The following is a 23838-nucleotide window of genomic DNA, read 5'->3' on the forward strand; positions in this document are numbered from 1 at the left end:
CCTACCCCTTGTCTCCTTTAGTATCTATAACCCCCCCCCCCCATCTCTCCCTCACTCTCAAACTCCCCACCCCACCTCCTACCCCTTTTAGTATCTCTCCCTCTCTCAAACCCCCAGCCCTGCATCTCCACTAGTTCTCAAGCTCCCCATCTCCTACCCCTCACCCCACTTTGGTATCTCTCCCTCTCTCTGACTCAAAGCCCCAGTCCATCATCTCCACTAGTTCTCAAGCTCCCCATCTCTTACCCCTTGTCTCCTTTAGTATCTATAACCCCCCCCCCCCATCTCTCCCTCACTCTCAAACTCCCCACCCCACCTCCTACCCCTTTTAGTATCTCTCCCTCTCTCAAACCCCCAGCCCTGCATCTCCACTAGTTCTCAAGCTCCCCATCTCCTACCCCTCACCCCACTTTGGTATCTCTCCCTCTCTCTGACTCAAAGCCCCAGTCCATCATCTCCCCTTATTCTCAAACTGCCCACCTCCTAACCCTTGTCTCCTTTAGTATCTGTAACCCCCCATCTCTCCCTCACTCTCAAACTCTCCATCCCACCCCTCACCCCACTTTGGTATCTCTCCCTCTCTCTGACTCAAAGCCCCAGTCCATCATCTCCACTAGTTCTCAAGCTCCCCATCTCCTACCCCTTGTCTCCTTTAGTATCTATAACCCCCCCCCCCATCTCTCCCTCACTCTCAAACTCCCCACCCCACCTCCTACCCCTTTTAGTATCTCTCCCTCTCTCAAACCCCCAGCCCTGCATCTCCACTAGTTCTCAAGCTCCCCATCTCCTACCCCTCACCCCACTTTGGTATCTCTCCCTCTCTCTGACTCAAAGCCCCAGTCCATCATCTGTTCCACTGAATGTTATTTCTTTCTCATTTTCAAACCCCCCAACCCCAATATCTCCCCTGACTCTCGTTCCTTCGTCCCACCGGTTAACTCGCCTTTGATGTCACCCGCCACAGCCGCAACTTTCCTTGCTATCGCCCCGCCCCCTCTGACGCATTTCCTGTTTCCGGCAGGGCGGGACGCCGCCGAGGGAGGGAAGTTGTGTCAGAGGGGGCGGGGCGACTGAGAAGGAGATCGGCGGGGCCGGTAGCGGGCCACCTCAGGCATGAGTTTGACGGTAAGATGGAGGAAGGCGATTGAGGGGGGAGGGGGAGAGAGAGAGGGTGAATCGCGGGGGGGGGGGGGAGGGATAGGCTGGACCGGGCAGAACGGAAGGGGGGATGGGATGGGGGGTCCCCAGTCCCCGAATGCGTGTGAAGGGGGCGCTTGGTGAGTGCGAATGTGAGCTCAGTCCAATGCATCAGGCTCGGGATCTCTATCTGATGGAGTGAGGAGGGGGTGTAGGCACGGGTTCTGCTGCACGAGGATGGGGATCAGGGGGCAGAGATATGGGGTACATAGAGTGATGGGGTGTAGACATGGGTTCTACTGCACGAGGATGGGGATCAGGGGGCAGAGACGTGGGGTTCATAGAGTAAGGGGGTGTAGACATGGTCTCTACTGCACGAGGTTCGGGATCAGGGGCAGAGACGTGGGGTGTGATGGGGTGAGGGGCAGAGACATGGGGTACGTAGAGTGAGGGGGGAGTGTAGACACACACTGGCTTTACTGCACAAGGATGGGGATCACAAGGCAGAGACATGGGGTTCATAGAGTAAGGGGGCGTAGACACAGGCTCTGCTGCACGAGGATGGGGATCAGGGGGCAGAGACATGGGGTGTGATGGGGTGAGGATCAGAGATATGGGGTACGTAGAGTGAGGGGGGAGTGTAGACACACACTGGCTTTACTGCACAAGGATGGGGATCACAAGGCAGAGACATGGGGTTCATAGAGTAAGGGGGCGTAGACACAGGCTCTGCTGCACGAGGATGGGGATCAGGGGGCAGAGACGTGGGGTGTGATGGGGTGAGGGGCAGAGACGTGGGGTACATTGAGTGATGGGGTGTAGACATGGTCTCTACTGCACATGCATGGGGATCAGAAGGCAAAGACATGGGATACATAGAGTGATGGGGTGTAGACACAAGCTCTGCTGCACGAGGATGGGGATCAGGGGGCAGAGACATGGGGTGTGATGGAGTGAGGGCAGAGATATGGGGTACATAGAGTGATGGGGTGTAGAAACAGGCTCTGCTGCACGAGGATGGGGATCAGGGGGCAGAGACGTGGGGTGTGATGGAGTGAGGGCAGAGATATGGGGTACATAGAGTGATGGGGTGTAGACATGGTCTTTACTGCACAAGCATGGGGATCAGAAGGCACAGACATGGGGTTCATAGAGTGATGGGGTGTAGAAACAAGCTCTGCTGCACGAGGATGGGGATCAGGGGGCAGAGACGTGGGGTGTGATGGAGTGAGGGCAGAGATATGGGGTACATAGAGTGATGGGGTGTAGACATGGTCTTTACTGCACAAGCATGGGGATCAGAAGGCACAGACATGGGGTTCATAGAGTGATGGGGTGTAGAAACAAGCTCTGCTGCACGAGGATGGGGATCAGGGGGCAGAGACGTGGGGTGTGATGGAGTGAGGGCAGAGATATGGGGTACATAGAGTGATGGGGTGTAGAAACAGGCTCTGCTGCACGAAGATGGGGATCAGGGGGCAGAGACGTGGGGTGTGATGGGGTGAGGGGCAGAGACGTGGGGTACATTGAGTGATGGGGTGTAGACATGGTCTCTACTGCACATGCATGGGGATCAGAAGGCAAAGACATGGGATACATAGAGTGATGGGGTGTAGACACAAGCTCTGCTGCACGAGGATGGGGATCATGGGGCAGAGACGTGGGGTGTGATGGAGTGAGGGCAGAGATATGGGGTACATAGAGTGATGGGGTGTAGAAACAGGCTCTGCTGCACGAGGATGGGGATCGGGGGCAGAGACGTGGGGTGTGATGGAGTGAGGGCAGAGATATGGGGTACATAGAGTGATGGGGTGTAGACACAGGCTCTGCTGCACGAAGATGGGGATCAGGGGGCAGAGACGTGGGGTGTGATGGAGTGAGGGCAGAGATATGGGGTACATAGAGTGATGGGGTGTAGAAACAGGCTCTGCTGCACGAGGATGGGGATCAGGGGGCAGAGACGTGGGGTGTGATGGAGTGAGGGCAGAGATATGGGGTACATAGAGTGATGGGGTGTAGACATGGTCTTTACTGCACAAGCATGGGGATCAGAAGGCACAGACATGGGGTTCATAGAGTGATGGGGTGTAGAAACAAGCTCTGCTGCACGAGGATGGGGATCAGGGGGCAGAGACGTGGGGTGTGATGGAGTGAGGGCAGAGATATGGGGTACATAGAGTGATGGGGTGTAGAAACAGGCTCTGCTGCACGAGGATGGGGATCAGGGGGCAGAGACGTGGGGTGTGATGGAGTGAGGGCAGAGATATGGGGTACATAGAGTGATGGGGTGTAGACATGGTCTTTACTGCACAAGCATGGGGATCAGAAGGCACAGACATGGGGTTCATAGAGTGATGGGGTGTAGAAACAAGCTCTGCTGCACGAGGATGGGGATCAGGGGGCAGAGACGTGGGGTGTGATGGAGTGAGGGCAGAGATATGGGGTACATAGAGTGATGGGGTGTAGAAACAGGCTCTGCTGCACGAGGATGGGGATCAGGGGGCAGAGACGTGGGGTGTGATGGAGTGAGGGCAGAGATATGGGGTACATAGAGTGATGGGGTGTAGACACAGGCTCTGCTGCACGAAGATGGGGATCGGGGGCAGAGACGTGGGGTGAGATGGAGTGAGGGCAGAGATATGGGGTACATAGAGTGATGGGGTGTAGACATGGTCTTTACTGCACAAGCATGGGGATCAGAAGGCACAGACATGGGGTTCATAGAGTGATGGGGTGTAGAAACAAGCTCTGCTGCACGAGGATGGGGATCAGGGGGCAGAGACGTGGGGTGTGATGGAGTGAGGGCAGAGATATGGGGTACATAGAGTGATGGGGTGTAGAAACAGGCTCTGCTGCACATAGATGGGGATCAGGGGGCAGAGACGTGGGGTGTGATGGAGTGAGGGCAGAGATATGGGGTACATAGAGTGATGGGGTGTAGACATGGTCTTTACTGCACAAGCATGGGGATCAGAAGGCACAGACATGGGGTTCATAGAGTGATGGGGTGTAGAAACAGGCTCTGCTGCACGAGGATGGGGATCAGGGGGCAGAGACATGGGGTGTGATGGGGTGAGGATCAGAGATATGGGGTACGTAGAGTGAGGGGGGAGTGTAGACACACACTGGCTTTACTGCACAAGGATGGGGATCACAAGGCAGAGACATGGGGTTCATAGAGTAAGGGGGTGTAGACACAGGCTCTGCTGCACGAGGATGGGGATCAGGGGGCAGAGACGTGGGGTGTGATGGGGTGAGGGGCAGAGACGTGGGGTACATTGAGTGATGGGGTGTAGACATGGTCTCTACTGCACATGCATGGGGATCAGAAGGCAAAGACATGGGATACATAGAGTGATGGGGTGTAGACACAAGCTCTGCTGCACGAGGATGGGGATCAGGGGGCAGAGACGTGGGGTGTGATGGAGTGAGGGCAGAGATATGGGGTACATAGAGTGATGGGGTGTAGACACAGGCTCTGCTGCACGAAGATGGGGATCAGGGGGCAGAGACGTGGGGTGTGATGGAGTGAGGGCAGAGATATGGGGTACATAGAGTGATGGGGTGTAGACATGGTCTTTACTGCACAAGCATGGGGATCAGAAGGCACAGACATGGGGTTCATAGAGTGATGGGGTGTAGAAACAGGCTCTGCTGCACGAGGATGGGGATCAGGGGGCAGAGACATGGGGTGTGATGGGGTGAGGATCAGAGATATGGGGTACGTAGAGTGAGGGGGGAGTGTAGACACACACTGGCTTTACTGCACAAGGATGGGGATCACAAGGCAGAGACATGGGGTTCATAGAGTAAGGGGGTGTAGACACAGGCTCTGCTGCACGAGGATGGGGATCAGGGGGCAGAGACGTGGGGTGTGATGGGGTGAGGGGCAGAGACGTGGGGTACATTGAGTTATGGGGTGTAGACATGGTCTCTACTGCACATGCATGGGGATCAGAAGGCAAAGACATGGGATACATAGAGTGATGGGGTGTAGAAACAAGCTCTGCTGCACGAGGATGGGGATCAGGGGGCAGAGACGTGGGGTGTGATGGAGTGAGGGCAGAGATATGGGGTACATAGAGTGATGGGGTGTAGAAACAGGCTGTGCTGCACGAGGATGGGGATCAGGGGGCAGAGACGTGGGGTGTGATGGAGTGAGGGCAGAGATATGGGGTACATAGAGTGATGGGGTGTAGAAACAGGCTCTGCTGCACGAGGATGGGGATCAGGGGGCAGAGACGTGGGGTGTGATGGAGTGAGGGCAGAGATATGGGGTACATAGAGTGATGGGGTGTAGACATGGTCTTTACTGCACAAGCATGGGGATCAGAAGGCACAGACATGGGGTTCATAGAGTGATGGGGTGTAGAAACAAGCTCTGCTGCACGAGGATGGGGATCGGGGGCAGAGACGTGGGGTGAGATGGAGTGAGGGCAGAGATATGGGGTACATAGAGTGATGGGGTGTAGACATGGTCTTTACTGCACAAGCATGGGGATCAGAAGGCACAGACATGGGGTTCATAGAGTGATGGGGTGTAGAAACAAGCTCTGCTGCACGAGGATGGGGATCAGGGGGCAGAGACGTGGGGTGTGATGGAGTGAGGGCAGAGATATGGGGTACATAGAGTGATGGGGTGTAGAAACAGGCTCTGCTGAACGAGGATGGGGATCAGGGGGCAGAGACGTGGGGTGTGATGGAGTGAGGGCAGAGATATGGGGTACATAGAGTGATGGGGTGTAGACACAGGCTCTGCTGCACGAAGATGGGGATCAGGGGGCAGAGACGTGGGGTGTGATGGGGTGAGGGGCAGAGACGTGGGGTACATTGAGTGATGGGGTGTAGACATGGTCTCTACTGCACATGCATGGGGATCAGAAGGCAAAGACATGGGATACATAGAGTGATGGGGTGTAGACACAAGCTCTGCTGCACGAGGATGGGGATCAGGGGGCAGAGACATGGGGTGTGATGGAGTGAGGGCAGAGATATGGGGTACATAGAGTGATGGGGTGTAGACATGGTCTTTACTGCACAAGTATGGGGATCAGAAGGCACAGACATGGGGTTCATAGAGTGATGGGGTGTAGAAACAAGCTCTGCTGCACGAGGATGGGGATCAGGGGGCAGAGACGTGGGGTGTGATGGAGTGAGGGCAGAGATATGGGGTACATAGAGTGATGGGGTGTAGAAACAAGCTCTGCTGCACGAGGATGGGGATCGGGGGCAGAGACGTGGGGTGAGATGGAGTGAGGGCAGAGATATGGGGTACATAGAGTGATGGGGTGTAGAAACAGGCTCTGCTGCACGAGGATGGGGATCAGGGGGCAGAGACGTGGGGTGTGATGGAGTGAGGGCAGAGATATGGGGTACATAGAGTGATGGGGTGTAGACACAGGCTCTGCTGCACGAAGATGGGGATCAGGGGGCAGAGACGTGGGGTGTGATGGAGTGAGGGCAGAGATATGGGGTACATAGAGTGATGGGGTGTAGACATGGTCTTTACTGCACAAGCATGGGGATCAGAAGGCACAGACATGGGGTTCATAGAGTGATGGGGTGTAGAAACAGGCTCTGCTGCACGAGGATGGGGATCAGGGGGCAGAGACATGGGGTGTGATGGGGTGAGGATCAGAGATATGGGGTACGTAGAGTGAGGGGGGAGTGTAGACACACACTGGCTTTACTGCACAAGGATGGGGATCACAAGGCAGAGACATGGGGTTCATAGAGTAAGGGGGTGTAGACACAGGCTCTGCTGCACGAGGATGGGGATCAGGGGGCAGAGACGTGGGGGGTGAGGGGCAGAGACGTGGGGTACATTGAGTGATGGGGTGTAGACATGGTCTCTACTGCACATGCATGGGGATCAGAAGGCAAAGACATGGGATACATAGAGTGATGGGGTGTAGACACAAGCTCTGCTGCACGAGGATGGGGATCATGGGGCAGAGACGTGGGGTGTGATGGAGTGAGGGTCAGAGACATGGGGTATGTAGAGAGGGGGGTTTTAGACACAGGCTGTGCTGCACGAAGATGGGGATCAGGGGGCAGAGACATGGGGTGTGATGGGGTGCAAACTAGGATAAGGACACAGATACCTGGAATTCGGGGGTAGAGATGTATAAATGGGTAAGATAGAGGCATGAGTTAAGAATCAGATTCAGGAAGACAAGGTGCGCTAAGTGTAATTGTAGAAATGGTGTGTGATAGAGCAGGACAAATGTATTGGGTGGGGGGCTGAGATAGAGGTCTCTGGATTGGTTACCTAATCAGTCTTGCGTATAGATCTCTAGATAGTTTAAAAAATGAGCCCTGAGCTGCCCTTAGGATGTAAATTTAGATAGTCAATAGTAAGATGAAATGCTAACCTGTATATGGCTGTTGTGACAAAAGGTGAAACTGTAAAACCAGGAATAATGGAAAGGCGACATTCATACTCTGAACACTGAATATGCATAGGAGTGTTTATCATTACAATAATGGAAAAATAAGACCACACCCCTTTTTGTGTGCAAGGAAAAAAAATAATTACAGACAATACTTTACTGATGGTTTAAAAATAGTATAGAAGGATATAACCAGTATCATGAAATGAATATAAAGTGAAATAATCATTCCATGATACTGGAGTTCTAATATCTTTAAAATGATTATTTTACACTTACTTTGTGATTTATACATTTATATATGTGACTCCTTGTTCTTTTATCTTTTTTAACATATATATGTAAATATCCTGCTTTTTTTCGAACGAGAAGGCTGGCCATCTTCCGACACAAATCGGGAGATGGCTGGCTATCTCCTCAACCCGGCCAAATCGGTATAATCGAAAGCCGATTTTGGCCAGCTTCAACTGCTTTCTGTCGGGGAGCCGGCAAAAGTTCAAGGGGGCGTGTCGGCAGTGTACCGAAGGCGGGATGGGGGCGTGGTTACGAGATGGCCGGCTTCAGCCAATAATGGAAAAAAGAAGGCCGGCTCTGATGAGCACTTGGCCGGCTTCACTTGGTCCATTTATTTTTAGGACCAAGCCTCCAAAAAGTCCCAGATGACCAGAGGACCACCGGAGGGAATCAGGGACCACCTCCTCTTACTCCCCCAGTGGTCACCAACCCCCTCCCACCCAAAAAAAAATTATTTTTTTGCCAGCCTCTATGCCAGCCTGAAATGTCATACCCAGCTCCATGACAGAGGTATGCAAGTCTCTGGAGAAGTTTTTAGTGGGTGCAGTGCACTTCAGGCAGGTGGACCCATGCCCATCCCCCCCTACCTGTTACACTTGTGGTGGTAAATGGGAGCCCTCCAAACCCCCCCCCCCCCGAAAACCCACTGTACCCACATGTAGGTGCCCCCTTTAACCCATAAGGGCTATGGTAATGGTGTATAGTTGTGGGTAGTGGGTTTTGGGGGGGATTTGGGGGGCTCAGCACACAAGGTAAGGGAGGTATGCACCTGGGAGCAATTTTTGAAGTCCACTGCTGTGCCCGGTTGGTGTCCTGGCATGTGAGGGGGACCAGTGCACTACAAATGCTGGCTCCTCCCACGACCAAATGTCTTGGATTTGGCCGGGGTTGAGATGGCCTGCATCGGTTTCCATTATCGGCGAAAACCAATGCCGGCCATCTTGGCCCCAACCGTATTATCGAAAAGAAAGATGGCCGGCCATCTTGTTTCGATAATACGGTTCATGAGACCTCTTTACGGCACCAGCCTTAGAGATGGCCGCCCATATAGATGGCCGGCGCCGTTCGATTATGCCCCTCTGTGTGTCTTATCTTTTTATTCTCCATGTTTACATATTTTATGCAAATGTATATATGTATGTGCATGTATTTATTAGCTTTTATTGTGATTTTTTAGATTCCTGAAGCAGGTATTTTCGCCGAAACACAGTGCTGTGTCGAGTCAAATTATAAGACAGAATAAAGTATACTGTTATTATTCATTTCGTCTCCTTGGTCCTTTGGAAGAGTTTTATTGATCACACTCTTATCACTGACTTATCTTATTCGTAGCGGACCCTGTTTCTCCACCAAGGTGGTTGACCTTTGCTCCTTTCTTGGAAAATGGGTGAGGACAGAACGTTGATGGGTGGAGCTAGGTGGCTGTAGGCAGAAATGGGTAAGGGCGAGATTTTGCTGTTTGATTCTGGAGGGAACTAGATGAGGGTAGGCTATTGGTTGGTGGTGTTGGGTGACTCGGAGAGAGGTGGGTGAGAGCAGGATGTTAATGGGCAGTGCTGAGAGGCTTTGGGGGAAGATGGGTGAGGGCAAAATTTTTCTGTGTGGCTTTGTGGGGGAGGTGGGTGAAAGCAGGATGGAGCTGGGGGAAGGTGGGTGAGAGCAGAATGTTGGTGGATGGTGCTGAGGTTCCAAGGAAAGTGGGTGAGGGCAGGATTTTGCTAGGTGGCTTTGGGGGGAGGTGGGTAAGGCAGGAATTTGCTGGGTGGTTCTGTGGGTGAGGATAGGATGTTGGTGGGTGGAGCTGAGGAGCTCAAGGGGGAGGAGCTCAGGGCAGGATGGTGCTAGGTGGCTATGGCGGGAGGTGGCTGAGAGCAGAATAATGGTGGGCAGCGTGGGGCAGTTCTATGGGGAAATGGGTGACAGTGGCATGTTGCTGGGTGGTTCTCCATGGGCAGATAGATCTTGTAGCCACACAAGTGGGTGACGGAACCAATCTGGCCAGTTCAAAGCTCAGAAAGCTTTCTGCTCAGGAGCAGGTGTTCTCACCCAAATATACTTGTGACGTGGATTGGCCACTGCTGGAAACAGGATACTGGGCATCTTCGGTCTGGCCCAGTATTTATTTATTTAGATTTTGCTCACACCTTTTTCAGTAGTAGCTCAAGGTGAGTTACATTTAGGTACTCTGGATATTTCTCTGTCCCAGGATCTCTGCCCAAGATCAAAAGGAGCAGCAGTGGGATTTGAACTGGCCACCTCTGGATTGCAAGACCGGTGCTCTAACCACTAGACCACTCCTCCACTCCACTTGCAACACTTATGTTCTTGTGTATGTACTGTACAACTCTGCCCAACATTAGTCATTATTTTTCCACATTCATGGCAAGACCTGTACACCAGGTTGTCCCTTCACAAGGACATTATTTTTGTTCATTATACCTTTTTCATCAACTCTCCAAGTTTGACCTAGCAACAGCTTGATTTACCTTGTCAGACAAAAAACAGGATTTAAACGATATTCCCGTTGTGGGCACAAAATGTCCAACACTAACCCGCATTCTGCCTGTGTTAGATGTCTGGGTCAGGGTCATAATGTTAAATCCTGCCCTGATTGTGCCCAAATTCTCCCTAGAGTGTGAAATTAGAGAGCTTAAACTCTGCGACTATTTATGGTCTTTTCTACAACAATCCACCAGTGGAGAAAAGCATCCCTCTCGTAAGGCAGCAGTGAAGACCCCAAATCCAAAGGTACATGAGGCATCCAATCATCTACCCACCTTTCCGGCATCATCATCCACTGTACAAACGGAGCAGTCTCCTAAGCATGTCACTGTTAAACTGTATGGGAGAAAGGAGAGGTCTGCTAACTCACATGCAACAAACACTGAGCCTTCAACACCATGCCAGTCTTCCAGTGACTCCGATGTGTGGCATCATGATGTCAGGACTCCACCCCATGATGATGCATCAGACCCGACAGCGAGAGAGTGCTCCCCAACGCCAAAGAGGCAACAGTGCAGCTCATCATCTCACAGCACCTCTCAGGTTTCATGGAGCCGACTGCAACATGGCATTTTTCGGTGCCGAGACTATACAGATGACAACAACTCGGACTCTCCTAATACTGCTTGGTCACATGGTGGTAGCAGTCGATGTTGTCCCCCTAGCCAGGCTCCATACAAGGCAGCTGCAGTGGCATTTAAAAGATCGCTGGTCACAGTATTCTCAACCATTGTCGATGAAAGTACAAGTGACACCTCAGCTCATATAATCTCTTCAGGGGTTTACACTTCCACAACATCTTTTAGGTGAATCACCTTTTCAAGCACCAGACCCAACAATAATGCTGACCACAGATGCTTCGAATCAGAGCTGGGGAGCACATCTAGGGTCTCTTCACACTCAAGGAATGTGAACGCTCTAAGAACGAAAATGTAGCATCAACCTCCTGGAGTTGCGTGCAGTCAGACTAGCTCTCCAAGTTTTTCAACTGCACTTTCATCACTACATAATTCATGTTTATTTATTTGTACTATAAACTATTTTCCAGGGAAGATTAATGTAATAAGGGATGCTCGCAGTTGACTACTGGCACCTCAAGACCACAATTATTCGCTCCTTGTTCAGTAGATGGGAACACCTCAGATAGACTTGTTTGAATCCCCTTAGAACAACAAGTTTCAGAGATTCTGCTCCGAGTATCCAAGTCGGAAGCTGAGGATGCTTTTCAAATTTCTTGGAAACAAGGTCTCCTCTATATGTATCCTCCCATTCTGCTCATTTCCAGAACTCTGCAAAAGGCGAAAACAGAAACAGTACATCTAATCCTTATCGCACCCTATTGGCCTGGACAGCCTTGCTTCCCAGTTCTTCTCAACTTGGTGTCTCAGCCACTTTCCTTCCTTCTGCAGGATTCAGACCTGATAAAATAACACCAAGGCCAAATGTTCCATCCAGCTCTCAAGACTTTGCATTTAACAGCTTGGCTGATTCAGCCAATAGTGTGACATCAGATATTTTTCCCAAGATGTTATTGGAGTTCTCATGGCTTCATGTAAGGACTCTACAAAGAGATCTTACATATCCAAGTGGAGCAATTTTTACCACTGGGGCGTTCCATGACATTTGGAATCTTCTTCTTGCCCATTACAGAAATTCTTAGACTATTTTCTCCATTTATCATGTTCTGGATTATCATAGTCTTCAGTTAAAGTGCATGTAGCTGCATTATCTGTGTTTCATTATTCAATTGATAATGCTACCCTTATGAGGCACCCTATTATCAAACATTTCCTCAGGCGATTATTGCACCTTCATCCTCCTATTCATCCTCCGATACCAGCATGGGATCTCAGCTTACTATTGAATTCATTAACACATTCTCCCCTGAACCAATGGAATCTATGGATCTCAAGTATCTTACGTGGAAGACTTTATTCCTGGTCACCTTGACTTCCACAAGGTACATAGTAGAAAATCAGGCACTAGTCATTATAAGCCATTTACCCAAATTCTCCATGATAAAGTCCTGCTACATACTTACTGAAGGTTGTTTCTGAGTTTCACCTAAATCAAAGAATCACACTCCCAACTTTCTGTCCATCTCCTCATGCTGATGAACAGGAACAACATCGTCACACGTTGGGTTGTAAAAGAGCTCTCAAAATTTACCTGCAGAGGATGTCGTCTTGGGACAGACCGCCTCAGTTATTTGTTGCATTTCGTTCCACTGTTCACTTTGAACCAGTGACTAAAATGACTCTTTTTTCATGGATAGCAGACTGTATGTGTTTCTGTTAACGCAAACGCTCAGGAAAGAGACAATTCCAGAATTCTACATGTCACGGCCCAATGTTTACATTCTGTGGCAACAACCAAAGCACACATGCAGCGAGCATTGCCTCAGGACATCTGTAGAGCAGCCACGTGGTCCACCATGCACACATTCATGAAGCACTATTTAGTCAGGTAACAAATTAGAGGGTTCAGAGGTACGCAGACAGCAAAATAAAAAAGCACAGAAGGGCCTCCAAGATTGGAATAATCGAGAGTCCTTTATTCATAAAAACCCGACATGGGCTGTGTTTCGGCACCCCAGCACCTGCCTCAGGGGTCCAAATATTAAGTCACACTCAAACATAGAGACAAAGGAGATGAAAAACACTCCCTATAATACTCATACAAACAGACTCAAACTGGATGATTAAAAATGCAGTAGCGTATCTTATAGTATCATACTGTATCTTGCAATGATGGCAAGTCCAACATCAATCTTACTGGCAGAACAAATCAAACCACTGTACTAAACAGTGACAGTTATAAAAAATGCCAAATTGCATCAAACAAGCCTCTTCTGCAGATACCAGTTTTGGCCAAATACTTTGAGGTGACAAGTCACCTCCTCCTCCCGCGGCAAGGTACCAGTCGTATTTCTTTTCTATTGCATTATTAAAGTAAAGCTATTCATGACCTATACCTTTGTAGCGTAGAGGTCACCACTTGTGAGGCTGCAAGATCTATCTGTCCATGGAGAAAATAGAGTTGTTTACCTGTAACGATGGTTCTCTGTGGATGATGACTTCCAGCCACACAATCCCGCCCTCCCTCCCAGAATTGCCACCAACTTTCTTCCTAACTGCAGTTCCAGAATAGATCAGACATTGTTCCATATTGTCACTGGTATGGCTTCCAGGTATCTTTACACTTTTTGCACTGCATGATATATACCACATTTGAGGATGAACATGTGAAGGAACCCTTTATGCTGAATGTTTTTCCCATGTGAGTGACTGGGATCCTGTGAGATGTGTTGGCATAGTTTGCAGCTTGGTATATTGCAAGGACGTGTGCCATTCTCTTCTTTCTGAACTTGTATTGGGAGCTTGCTTTTCACTAATTTGTTTCATATTAGGTGGCTGTCGGAAGGCCACCACCGGTGGGATGGGAGTATCTCTTTCAGTAATTCATCCTCCTGGAGTAGTGGCTGTAGATCTTTTATGATTCTTCTCAATTTTTCTAGCTCTGGATTGTATGTCACTACAAGAGGGATTCTGTCTGTGGCTTTTTTTTCTTTAGGTATTTTAAGGGAAGAAGCAATATTCTTGGAGATTATTTTGGGGTTGTAGCCTTTTTGTTTGAAGGATTCAGTCAGGATTTTGAGATGTTTATCTCTGTCTCTTGGGTCAGAGCAGATAAGTGACTTAGCTGTGTATAATGTTCCTCTGATCCTATTCCCACCCACCTACTCTGCACTATTACTCCTACTGTCATCCCTTCTATCTGTCATATCCTCAATCTTTGACTTTGCACTGCAACTGTTCCTGATGCCTTCAAACATGCCATAATTACACCATTCCTCAAAAAAACTTCATTAGACCCTACCTATCCTTCCAACTATCGCCCCATCTCCCTCCTTCCTTCCTTTCCTATCCAAACTACTTGAACGTGCTGTTCACCGCTGTTGTCTTGACTTTCTTTCAAGTCAAGCGATTCTTGATCCGCTTCAATCTGTCTTTCGCCCTCTTCATTCAACTGAAACAGCCCTTGCTAAAGTCTCCAATGACCTGTTCCCGGCCAGATCCAAAGGTCTCTTTTCTATTCTATCCTCATCCTTCTTGATCTGTCTGCTTTTTGACACTGTTGATCACCGCCTACTCCTTGATACTCTGTCTTCACTTGGATTTCAGGTTTCTGTTCTTTCTTGGTTTTCTTCTTATCTCTCCCATTGCACTTTCAGTGTATGCTCTGGTGAATCCTTCTCTACTTCTATCCCACTATTGGTTGGTGTACCTCAGGGCTGTGTCTTGGGACCTCTTCTTTTGTCCATCTATTCTACTTCCCTTGGTGCTCTGATCTCATCCCATGGTTTTTAGTATCAACTTTATGCTGATGAGTCCCAGATCTGCCTCTCCACACCAGAAATTTCAGCAGGAATGCAGGAATCCAGTGTCAATTATCAGCCTGCCTGTCTGACATTGCTACTACTACTACTTAACATTTCTAGAGCGCTACTAGGGTTACGCAGCGCTGTACAATTTCACAAAGAAGGACAGTCCCTGCTCAATGGAGCTTACAATCTAAAGGACGAAATGTCAAGTTGGGGCAGTCTAGATTTCCTGAATAGAGGTATGGTGGTTAGGTGCCAAAGGCGACATTGAAGAGGTGGGCTTTGAGCAAGGATTTGAAGATGGGCAGGGAGGGGGCCTGGCGTATGGGCTCAGGGAGTTTATTCCAAGCATGGGGTGAGGCGAGGCAGAAAGGGCGGAGCCTGGAGTTGGCGGTGGTGGAGAAGGGTACTGAGAGGAGGGATTTGTCTTGAGAGCGGAGGTTACGGGTAGGAACGTAAGGGGAGATGAGGGTATGTCTGCCAGGATGTCTCACCACCATCTGAAACAAAACATGACCAAAACTGAGCTTCTTATCTTTCTCCTAAACCCACTTCTCCTCTTTCCCCATTCTCTGTCTCTCTGGATAACACTCTCATCCTCCCTGTCTCATTAGCTCGTAACTTTGGGGTCATCTTTGACTCCTCTCTCTCTTTCTCTGCACATATCCAACAGACTGCTGAAACCTGTTGTTTCTTTCCCTATAGTATCACCAAAATTCAGCCATTCCTTTCTGAACAGACTACCAAAAACCTTATCCATACTCTTATCACTTCTCGCTTATACTGCTGCAACTTGCTTCTCAGAGGTCTCCCACTAAGCCATCTCTCTCCCCTTCAGTCTGTTCAAAATTCTGCTACACGACTTATATTCCCCCAATGTCGCTATGCTCATATTAACCCTCTCCTCAAGTCACTTCATTGGCTTCCTGTCCATTTCCACATACAATTCGAACTCCTCTTATTGACTTACAAGTGCATTCACTCTGTAGCTCCTCAGTACCTCTCCACTCTCATCTCTCCCTAAATTCCTCCCCAGGAACTCCGTTCACTGGGTAAATCTCTCTTATCTGCACCCTTCTCCTCCACTGCCAACTCCAGACTCTATTCCTTTTATCTTGCTGCACCATATGCCTGGATAGACTTCCTGGGTCAGTACATCAAGCTCCATCTCTGGCCGTCATCAAATCTAGGCTAAAAGCCTACCTTTTTGAAGCTGCTTTTAACTCCTAACCCCTATTCACTTGTACGGTATCCATGTCTGTTTTATCATTCCCACCTTAAGTAATTCCCTTATCCCTTATTTGTCCTGTTTGTCTGTCTCTTACATGTTCAAGTGTACAGCGCTGCATGTGTCTAGTAGCGCTATAGAAATGATAAATAGTAGTAGAAAAGTGCAGAGAGGCCTGTGTTAAGATTGTAAACCCTCTAGAGAAATACCCATTGTACCTGAATGTAATTCACCTTGCTGTACTACTGGGAAGGCTTGGGCTAAGTGCAAAATAGACAAAAAAAAACCCTAAATGCAAATCTAAACATTTTATTTATGTCTTTTTTTGTAGACTTGCTTTGAGCTGGCCAGGAATGGATATTTCTTCGTATCATTCCCGTCTTCTGCAGCAGCTGAATGAGCAGCGCAGACAGGACTTATTCTGTGATTGCAATATCATAGTTGAAGGGAAGATCTTCAAAGCCCATCGAAATGTCCTGTTTGCCAGTAGTGGCTATTTCAAAATGCTGCTATCTCAAAGCTCAAGAGAAGCTGTTCAGTTAACAACAGCAACCTTTGAAGTCTTTGCCCCAGACACTTTCAAGGTCATCCTGGACTTTGTGTATTCAGGCAAGTTATCACTAACTGGGCAAAATGTGATTGAAGTCATGTCGGCTGCCAGTTACCTGCAGATGACTGATGTGATTAGTGTCTGTAAGGCATTTATTAAGTCTTCATTGGACATTAGTGAAAAGGAGAAGGATCGTTTCTTTAGTCTTTCTGACAAAGAGGTGAGCAGTAACGGTGCTGAGCGCTCATGTTTGTATGGTGCAGGGTGGGGAACAGAAAGCAGTCCTTCACGTTCCCATCTGGCTTCTGATGTAGGAGCGTGCATGGTGGGTGGAAGTTCCTGGAATGATTATAATTACTACCAGCCTACCCAAAGGAACAGCCTACAGCAAGGAGCCAAACGAGATCAAGGACAGGACTGCATTAAAAAACGTGTCAGACATGAGGATCAGTCCGAGTCCTCGGACATCCCCCATTATAAACCACGAAAGAGTGGGGATGGCGGTGGGAGTGCTAGAGCATCAGAGCCAAAAAAACATTTCCCTCAGTCTGAGGAGCCAGTGCAGCTAGACACAGATGCTGAGCTCGGCCAAGCTGAGTATCAGCATGGTCTGGGAACAGAAGGGATACCGAGAAGCTGGGCAATGAATCAGCAACAGCACGAATCACGTGGATCTGTTTTCAAGTGCAAGTCTTCCACGGCTGATGAACTGTATGCAACCATGCCTACGATTTTAGGTGTTGTGGGTGGTTGGAGTGAAGGTAAGAGGGGGTGCTGTGTCCATTCCATATTTTCTTAAGGTGTTCTTTTTCAGAAAGGAACTTGAAATGAACACACAGATCCTGATTCCATTAGGATTAATTACTGTAGAGTTTCAGTAAGTTCAGTTATTACTGTTGAATCTGAGGAGTAGCTTTTCTCTCTAAAACTCACTCATCTTCCCTAGATTTATGATATGGTCATCTTGTTAAAGTGAACGAAGAAAAGGTTTCTCTAGTGTGGCCAACATAGTGTCCTCTGAAGAATAGTTGGAATCTTCACTGTGGACTACCCTGTACTATTGTTCCATTCCATCGAATGTTGCTACCAGCAGGAAAACAAATTAAAAGCAATCTACGGAAATTAACTGTTCCTCGGTGTCCGTCCAGACCAGCCTAGACAAATGGGTTATGCACTCCAACCATCAGGTGGAGACTGAGAACTACAGACTTGTAGAGTATATCTGGTAGGCCTGGGAAACACTAATCTTGGGGGGGGAGGAAAGATTTTTTAAAAGGGGGAAATTTTAATGATCAGCTGTGATTTGTTTCTGCTTCTCTCTCAGGACTCCTGTTGGTTGGGGCTGTAGCCTGTGGGGGTCATTTGGCACCCCAAGGGTGTCAAACCCTAGTGGCCGGGTCCCTCCCCCCATCTTCTCCCTCTGCCTCCTGGTTCCTTGGCCTTAAGGAGTTTCCTTTCTGAAGGTCCTTTTGTGCCTCGGCTGTAATGCTTCTAGGAGCCTCGAGTGCCTGGGAGGTGTGCCTCCTTCGGCTCGGATGTATCTGCAGGTGTTGGGCTCCATGGTGGTCATGCTGGAGATGGTGAGATGAGCCAGGGCTCAGATGAAACCGTTGCAAAGGGCTGTGCTTTCTTGTTGGTGTCTGGAGGGAGGAATGGGACTGGATGTGACACAGTGGATGGTGGTGATGAAGGACACTAGCCTCTCCCATTGGGGAACCCGTTGTTTGGGACAGTGTGTCAGGGTCACTGGTCTCCAGAAGAAGTGTTTGGTCGATCCATAGGCTGGAGACCAAAGTGATCCATCTAGTGCTTCAAGCCTTTCAGCAGCTGCTGGAGGGCAAGTCTGTGTGAATCCTGTTAGACAACATGACAGTGGTAGCGTATGTGAACTGACAAGGAGGGACAAAAGGTTAGCCGTTGGCAGAGGAAACAGCCCAGTTGATGGCCTGGGTAGAGTGTAACTTGCTGGATCCGTTGGCAGCACATTTGGCCAGAGCGGAAAATGTTCAGGCAGACTTCCTCAGCCGAAATGTTCTAAATCCCAGGGAGTGGTCTCTGGGGCATATCACCTTCAAATAGGTGGTTTAGAAATGGGGCTGCCTGGTCATGGATCTCATACACAACAGCAGCAAATACCAAATCCCCCAGGTTCTTCAGTTGTAGAAGGGATGCTCTGATTTGACTGTGACCTTGGTCCAGGCTGCTGTATCTGTTCCCGTCTTGGCTCTTTCTGGGGCATGTAATCCAGATAATTGCATCTCATTCTGGTCCAGTAGGGTTGATAGCTCTGGATTGACCTCAGAGGCTATTGTACTCTGATCTGGTGGAACCTGGTGGTGGATGATCCATTGCGCCTCCCGGTGTCAGACGATCTGCTCTCCCAGGGCCTGGTGCTCGCTGCAGACCCAAGTTGATTCTCTCATACAGTTTGAATCTTGAGAGCTAGTGTATTTAACCAAAAAAAGTTTCTCGTCCAGCATCATTAGAACCATGCTGAGATCTCGGATGAGCAGTGTTTGTTACATTGGTGGATGTCAGGAGGACTCTAGGGTCTATCTGGCTCAGAGACGTTTCACCGTTTGGATCACTTGTTTGTTTTGATGGCTGGATGGAGAAGAGATCTGGCGGCATCTAAGTCTACCACAGCTTGTTGGATTAAGGAGGCAGTTAGTTCTTAGTGGCAGGCCAGTTGCTGAAGCCCTTAGAGCTCATTCTGCTAGAGGGTGGGCAGCTTCATGGACAGAGAATGCCATGGTTCTACCTCAGGAGATTTGTAGAACAGTGGTCTGGTCTTCCTTGCATTCCTTGCTCAGAGTCTACCAAGTAGATGATCTTGAGCATCAGAATGCGGCTTTTGGGGCTCAGATTTTGGAGTCAGGGCTCACTGCTTTGATGGTATGTTGTTGCTATTTGAGTTTCTGCCAGGTACTTATGACCTGGATTGGCCACTGTTGGAAAAGGGATACTGGGCTAGATGGACCATCGGTCTGACCCAGTATGACTATTCTTATGTTCTTATGATAGTTCCCATCCATTTAGGTCAGTGTGGAGCAGGGGTTTTCTAACCAGTCCTTGGGACAACATGCATATTCATTGTGGGTATCCTGAAAACCTGACTGGCTGGCTGTGTCTCAAGGACTGGGTTGAGAACCCCTGGTCTGAAGGGACACTGAGGAAGGAAAAATTAGACCTCTCCTGCTAGTGTGCTTTCCTTGAGTCCCTCCAGACCCGCCTAGAACCTTCCATTTTCTTCTGCTTGTGTTGTTGTTGGTGGTTGGCTCCATAGGGTCCTTGTTTGGTGAGATTCCAGTGGGGCGCTGCCTTTTTTGAAGGAAGTGATTTTCTTTCTGTGAACACACACAAAAAAAAATAATAATAAAGAGGAGAAAAGGTTGATAAGTGATGTTCACGGCTCTCTGCGGACTGTGTACAAGGAATCTAGGAGCTTTGTCCAGTGCAGCTCATTTTTGGCGGCAGGGTCCCTTCCCCATTCTTGCCAGTTGAGGCAGCTGCTTTCTTGGCAGCGTAGCGTTCCTGCACCTGGTGTGGGACTTTGAAACCATGGGAGAGAATGTTAGGAGTGAATAGTTGATTCTTCTTTGTTCTTTCTGCATGTTACATTCATACTGACTTAGGAGGGACTGCAGAGCTATCTCGTGGTTCCACCTTCGGAAGTCTGTAGTTCTCTGTCTCCACCTGCTGGTAGGAGTGCATAACCCATCCATCTAGGCTGGTTTGGAAGGACACTGAGGAAGAATTAACTAGATTACTTTTAAATAGTTTTTCTGCTGGTAGTAGTAACATATATAACCAACTGCTGTAAAATGTGGTTTCTTTGAAAATTTCTCAGACTTCACACAAACATTTTGTGCAGATGATGTGCCACGGATGAGATTCAAGTGTCCATTCTGTACCCATATGGTGAAGCGGAAGGCAGACCTCAAGCGACACCTGCGTTGCCACACAGGCGAGCGGCCCTACCCATGCGAAGCATGTGGGAAACGATTCACCAGACTGGAGCACCTGCGCAGTCACTTTCGAACGGTGCGTATTTCTGAATTGAATCCAGTTTCTTTCATTTAACAGCTGACATGCAAAACTGAAAAAGGAAGTGGAAATGGGTTCTGTCTCTGAAATTCTATTCATTACTGCACTGAGATGTCGAAGAGCAGACAGAACACTGTAGTCTTAAAAATCATATCCAGAGCCAAAATAAACAGAACTATTACAGGCACATGAAGGGTAGTCTATAACAGCCCCTGCACTCATATGCCATTTGCACAGATAATGGTACAGAACACTGACACGTTCGCGTTTAGGAGACAGAAAAGCCTGTAAGTAGCGTAGTACGTAAATGCAAGGGGCGGATACACGGAGGAGACATGGAGAAACATGGGTGGTACTGTTCGGTTATACAGCACTATGTACATTATGGAAATAAGCACACTTGGTGCCTTTAAAAGTCATGGATATTAATTTTAAGACTATAATGTTATACAGTGAAAACATGTGAAACAGTGGGACAGATTGAGCCTATTAAATACAATGTTAACATTTGCTGATTTGGAGGCTCTATATCACATCAGTGGTCAATATTAATAGGGAACATCTTTGGTGAAGTCTGTATTGTATTTACTCTCTAACTTTTTTTTCTTTCATTTTTCTCCTTGTAAGACAGAACAACCTTCTTAATCACCCAGGTTGTCTGACTGTATTCTGAATGTTTCACGAGAAGTGATTTGTCCTTTTAATTTTGTGCAGATCCATCAGGCCGGGAAGCCTGTTTGTCGGAAGTGCAAGCGGCATGTGACCGAGGTGACAGGGCAGGTGGTGCAGGAGGGGACACGGCGCTACAGGCTGTGCAATGAATGTCTTGCTGAAGCTGGGGTGGACAGTATTCCTATTGAGGAAGAAGAAGATGAGGATGATGGGCCACCCCTTGTGTTTTCACCAGAGCCGGAAGATGAAAAGGATTCCAGGTGGCACTTTGGTGATGAGCACAGATCTGATGTAGAGATGGTGGAGGATGAGTCTTCAGATCTGGTCATCCAACAAGTTGATGACAGTGAAGATGAGGTAGAAGAAAAGGAAATAAAACCGACGGTTAGCTAGATGTTAACAGACTGGAACCTGATTCACATGTAAGTTTGGTATTTCATTTAAGACTTTTAATCACCTTCACAGCCAAGACTGCACCAGAAAATGTCCAATTTATCACAAGAGCAATAAAAGATAAATTAAAAGCCAGATGGCAAAATCTGTAAAAGAACTAAATCACACAGTCAACATGACAAGAACTCCCCCTCCCCTACAATCTGCATGACAGCCCATCAGATATATAAAACAGATAACACAAACTGACTGACAAACCTAGGTTACCCCAGCTACCAACGTAAACCAGCTAGGTCAAGAATACAAAATCAACACTGAAAAGAAACAGATCAAAACCCACTGAAAGTAAGAAACCAAACTATGGAAATTACAGGGCCTCATGCCTGCTGAAGGTGAGACACTGTCTCCTATTGCCTCTGGTCAAACTTAAGAAGATTGAGGGTCTCCTGCATGTTCTTGGTTTAATCAAGTCTTAAAATACTTCTGAATGAGAGATGAATGTGTCTTTAGCTGACCACTGCAGAGCTAAGGGGCTGTATCTTGTGCAGACCAGACTAGCCTCGTACAGCATTAGAGCAACAGCTTAGTGATCTTACAGGACAATACCAAGTCAGAAGCTTAAGCTTGCATCCAGCTTAGGAAATCAGTGTAAATTCCTCAACAACATGAAGCACTTAGTGTTAGGATGGACCAAAAACAATCTGTGCTAGCTGTGATCAGTTATTAGCTTAAGAAGTCTCACGCAGGATGTGTTAAAGTAGTCGGACTTTTAAGGGGAAATTTAAAATTCTCTGAGGACAAGTAGACTGCTTGTTCTCACATGTGGGTCGACGTCCGCGTGAGCCCAAGAATCGGCAAAGTTTTGCCAAAGTCTTCTAGCGCGCATGCGCGGACGACTTCCCACCCATCACGTGAGCGTGCCTCTTCAGTTTTTTCTTGTTCGCGGTGGAGGGACAGTGTACTTCGGTTCGTCTCTTCGTTTTTTGGCCCAGAAAGAGTCTTTCAACGATTTATTTCTACTTTCTTTTGGTTATTTCTTTAAAAAAAAAAATTACCTTCCCATATTTTTCTTGGTTTTTAGATCCCTTTTGTAAGTTTTCTTTCTTTTTCAAAGCGGCCGTTTTTTTAGGTTACTCGGTTGGGTCTTACCCCTTTTCTTTTGTGCCTTTCTTCTTTTCAAGGGCACAATTGCGTCTTTTGATTTCGCCAAAGCCGTTTTTCCTTCCATTTCATCGAAGACACCCAGCGGCTTCAAGCGTTGTACACGGTGAAACCGGACTATCTCGGGTACCGATACCTACGCCTGGTGTATCCAGTGCCTTGGGCCCGATCATAGCCCAGCCACTTGTAGTCTGTGTCTTCGTATGAAGAAACGGACTCAAATGTCTCGAGAAGCCCAACAAGAGAAATATTTTGGGGCTCAGTCCGGTCCTTTGACATCGGTACTGAGGTCGGCGGCGTCGACATCAACAGGAGCATCGACATCGGGAGGGAAGGTAATGGCTACTGAGAGACATTCTGGGAGCAGTGAGGCGTCGAGTGGGTCTCTACCTGCCTCGAGGCCTTCTGTTATGCAGGCCCCTCGGGACCGGCCTTCGTGATACCCGGCCCCGAGGAGACGTGAGGATTCCACATCCTCATCGGTACCGAGGAGTCTCGATGACGAGCGAAGGCGAAGAAGCACCATCATTGGTCTCCTTCAACACACGGTACCGGGAGCTCCGGGGCATCGAGAGAGTCAGCACCCAAGAAGCGTCAGTGCCAAGAGGATCGCTCCTCCTCGATGCAGGAGGTGCCAATGTGTCAGTCTCCCAGTAGCCCGGTACCTGCCCCCAAGCCTCCACGGATTCTGGCCTGTCCCACCAATCCCGCAGCCTTCTCCAGTGGCAGCTCTCAATGAGCGCATCTGGGCCTTGTTTCCAGAACTTCTGGAGGGACTGCTACGTCAATCAGCTTTGATGTTGAGGGTACTTGCACCTTCTCTACCATCTGCTACAGCAGTTTCTGGCCCTTTACCCCGATTGCGATGCCGCCTGCGGCGTCGACGTCGGCTGCCACCCAGGTTGACTCCCCTTCGTCGTTGGTGGAGGCAGCTTCGCCACAGTCGGACCGGGCATTGGCCTCTCAACATCGCCATAGAGGACATCGTTCCTTGGCGTCGAGGCAGGTCCAGTGTCGAAGCACCTTAACTCAGGTTTTATCCGACACTGAGCAGGAGCATTCGTGGGAGTCCGATGAG

At 48.8% G+C, this 23838-nt stretch overlaps 1 protein-coding gene across 1 annotated transcript; it reads left to right on the forward strand.

Moving 5' to 3' along the window:
- The first annotated feature begins 1092 nt into the window (after positions 1-1092).
- Positions 1093-22459, forward strand: ZBTB8A (zinc finger and BTB domain containing 8A). Its single transcript, XM_030218549.1, has 4 exons — positions 1093-1125; positions 16269-17248; positions 20362-20531; positions 21249-22459. The coding sequence occupies exons 2-4, from the start codon at positions 16291-16293 to the stop codon at positions 21597-21599; spliced, it is 1479 nt and encodes a 492-aa protein (XP_030074409.1). The 5' UTR covers positions 1093-1125; positions 16269-16290; the 3' UTR covers positions 21600-22459.
- The last annotated feature ends 1379 nt before the right edge of the window (positions 22460-23838 follow it).

This window comes from Microcaecilia unicolor, chromosome 11 (genome assembly GCF_901765095.1).
Source record: "Microcaecilia unicolor chromosome 11, aMicUni1.1, whole genome shotgun sequence".
NCBI lineage: Eukaryota > Metazoa > Chordata > Amphibia > Gymnophiona > Siphonopidae > Microcaecilia > Microcaecilia unicolor.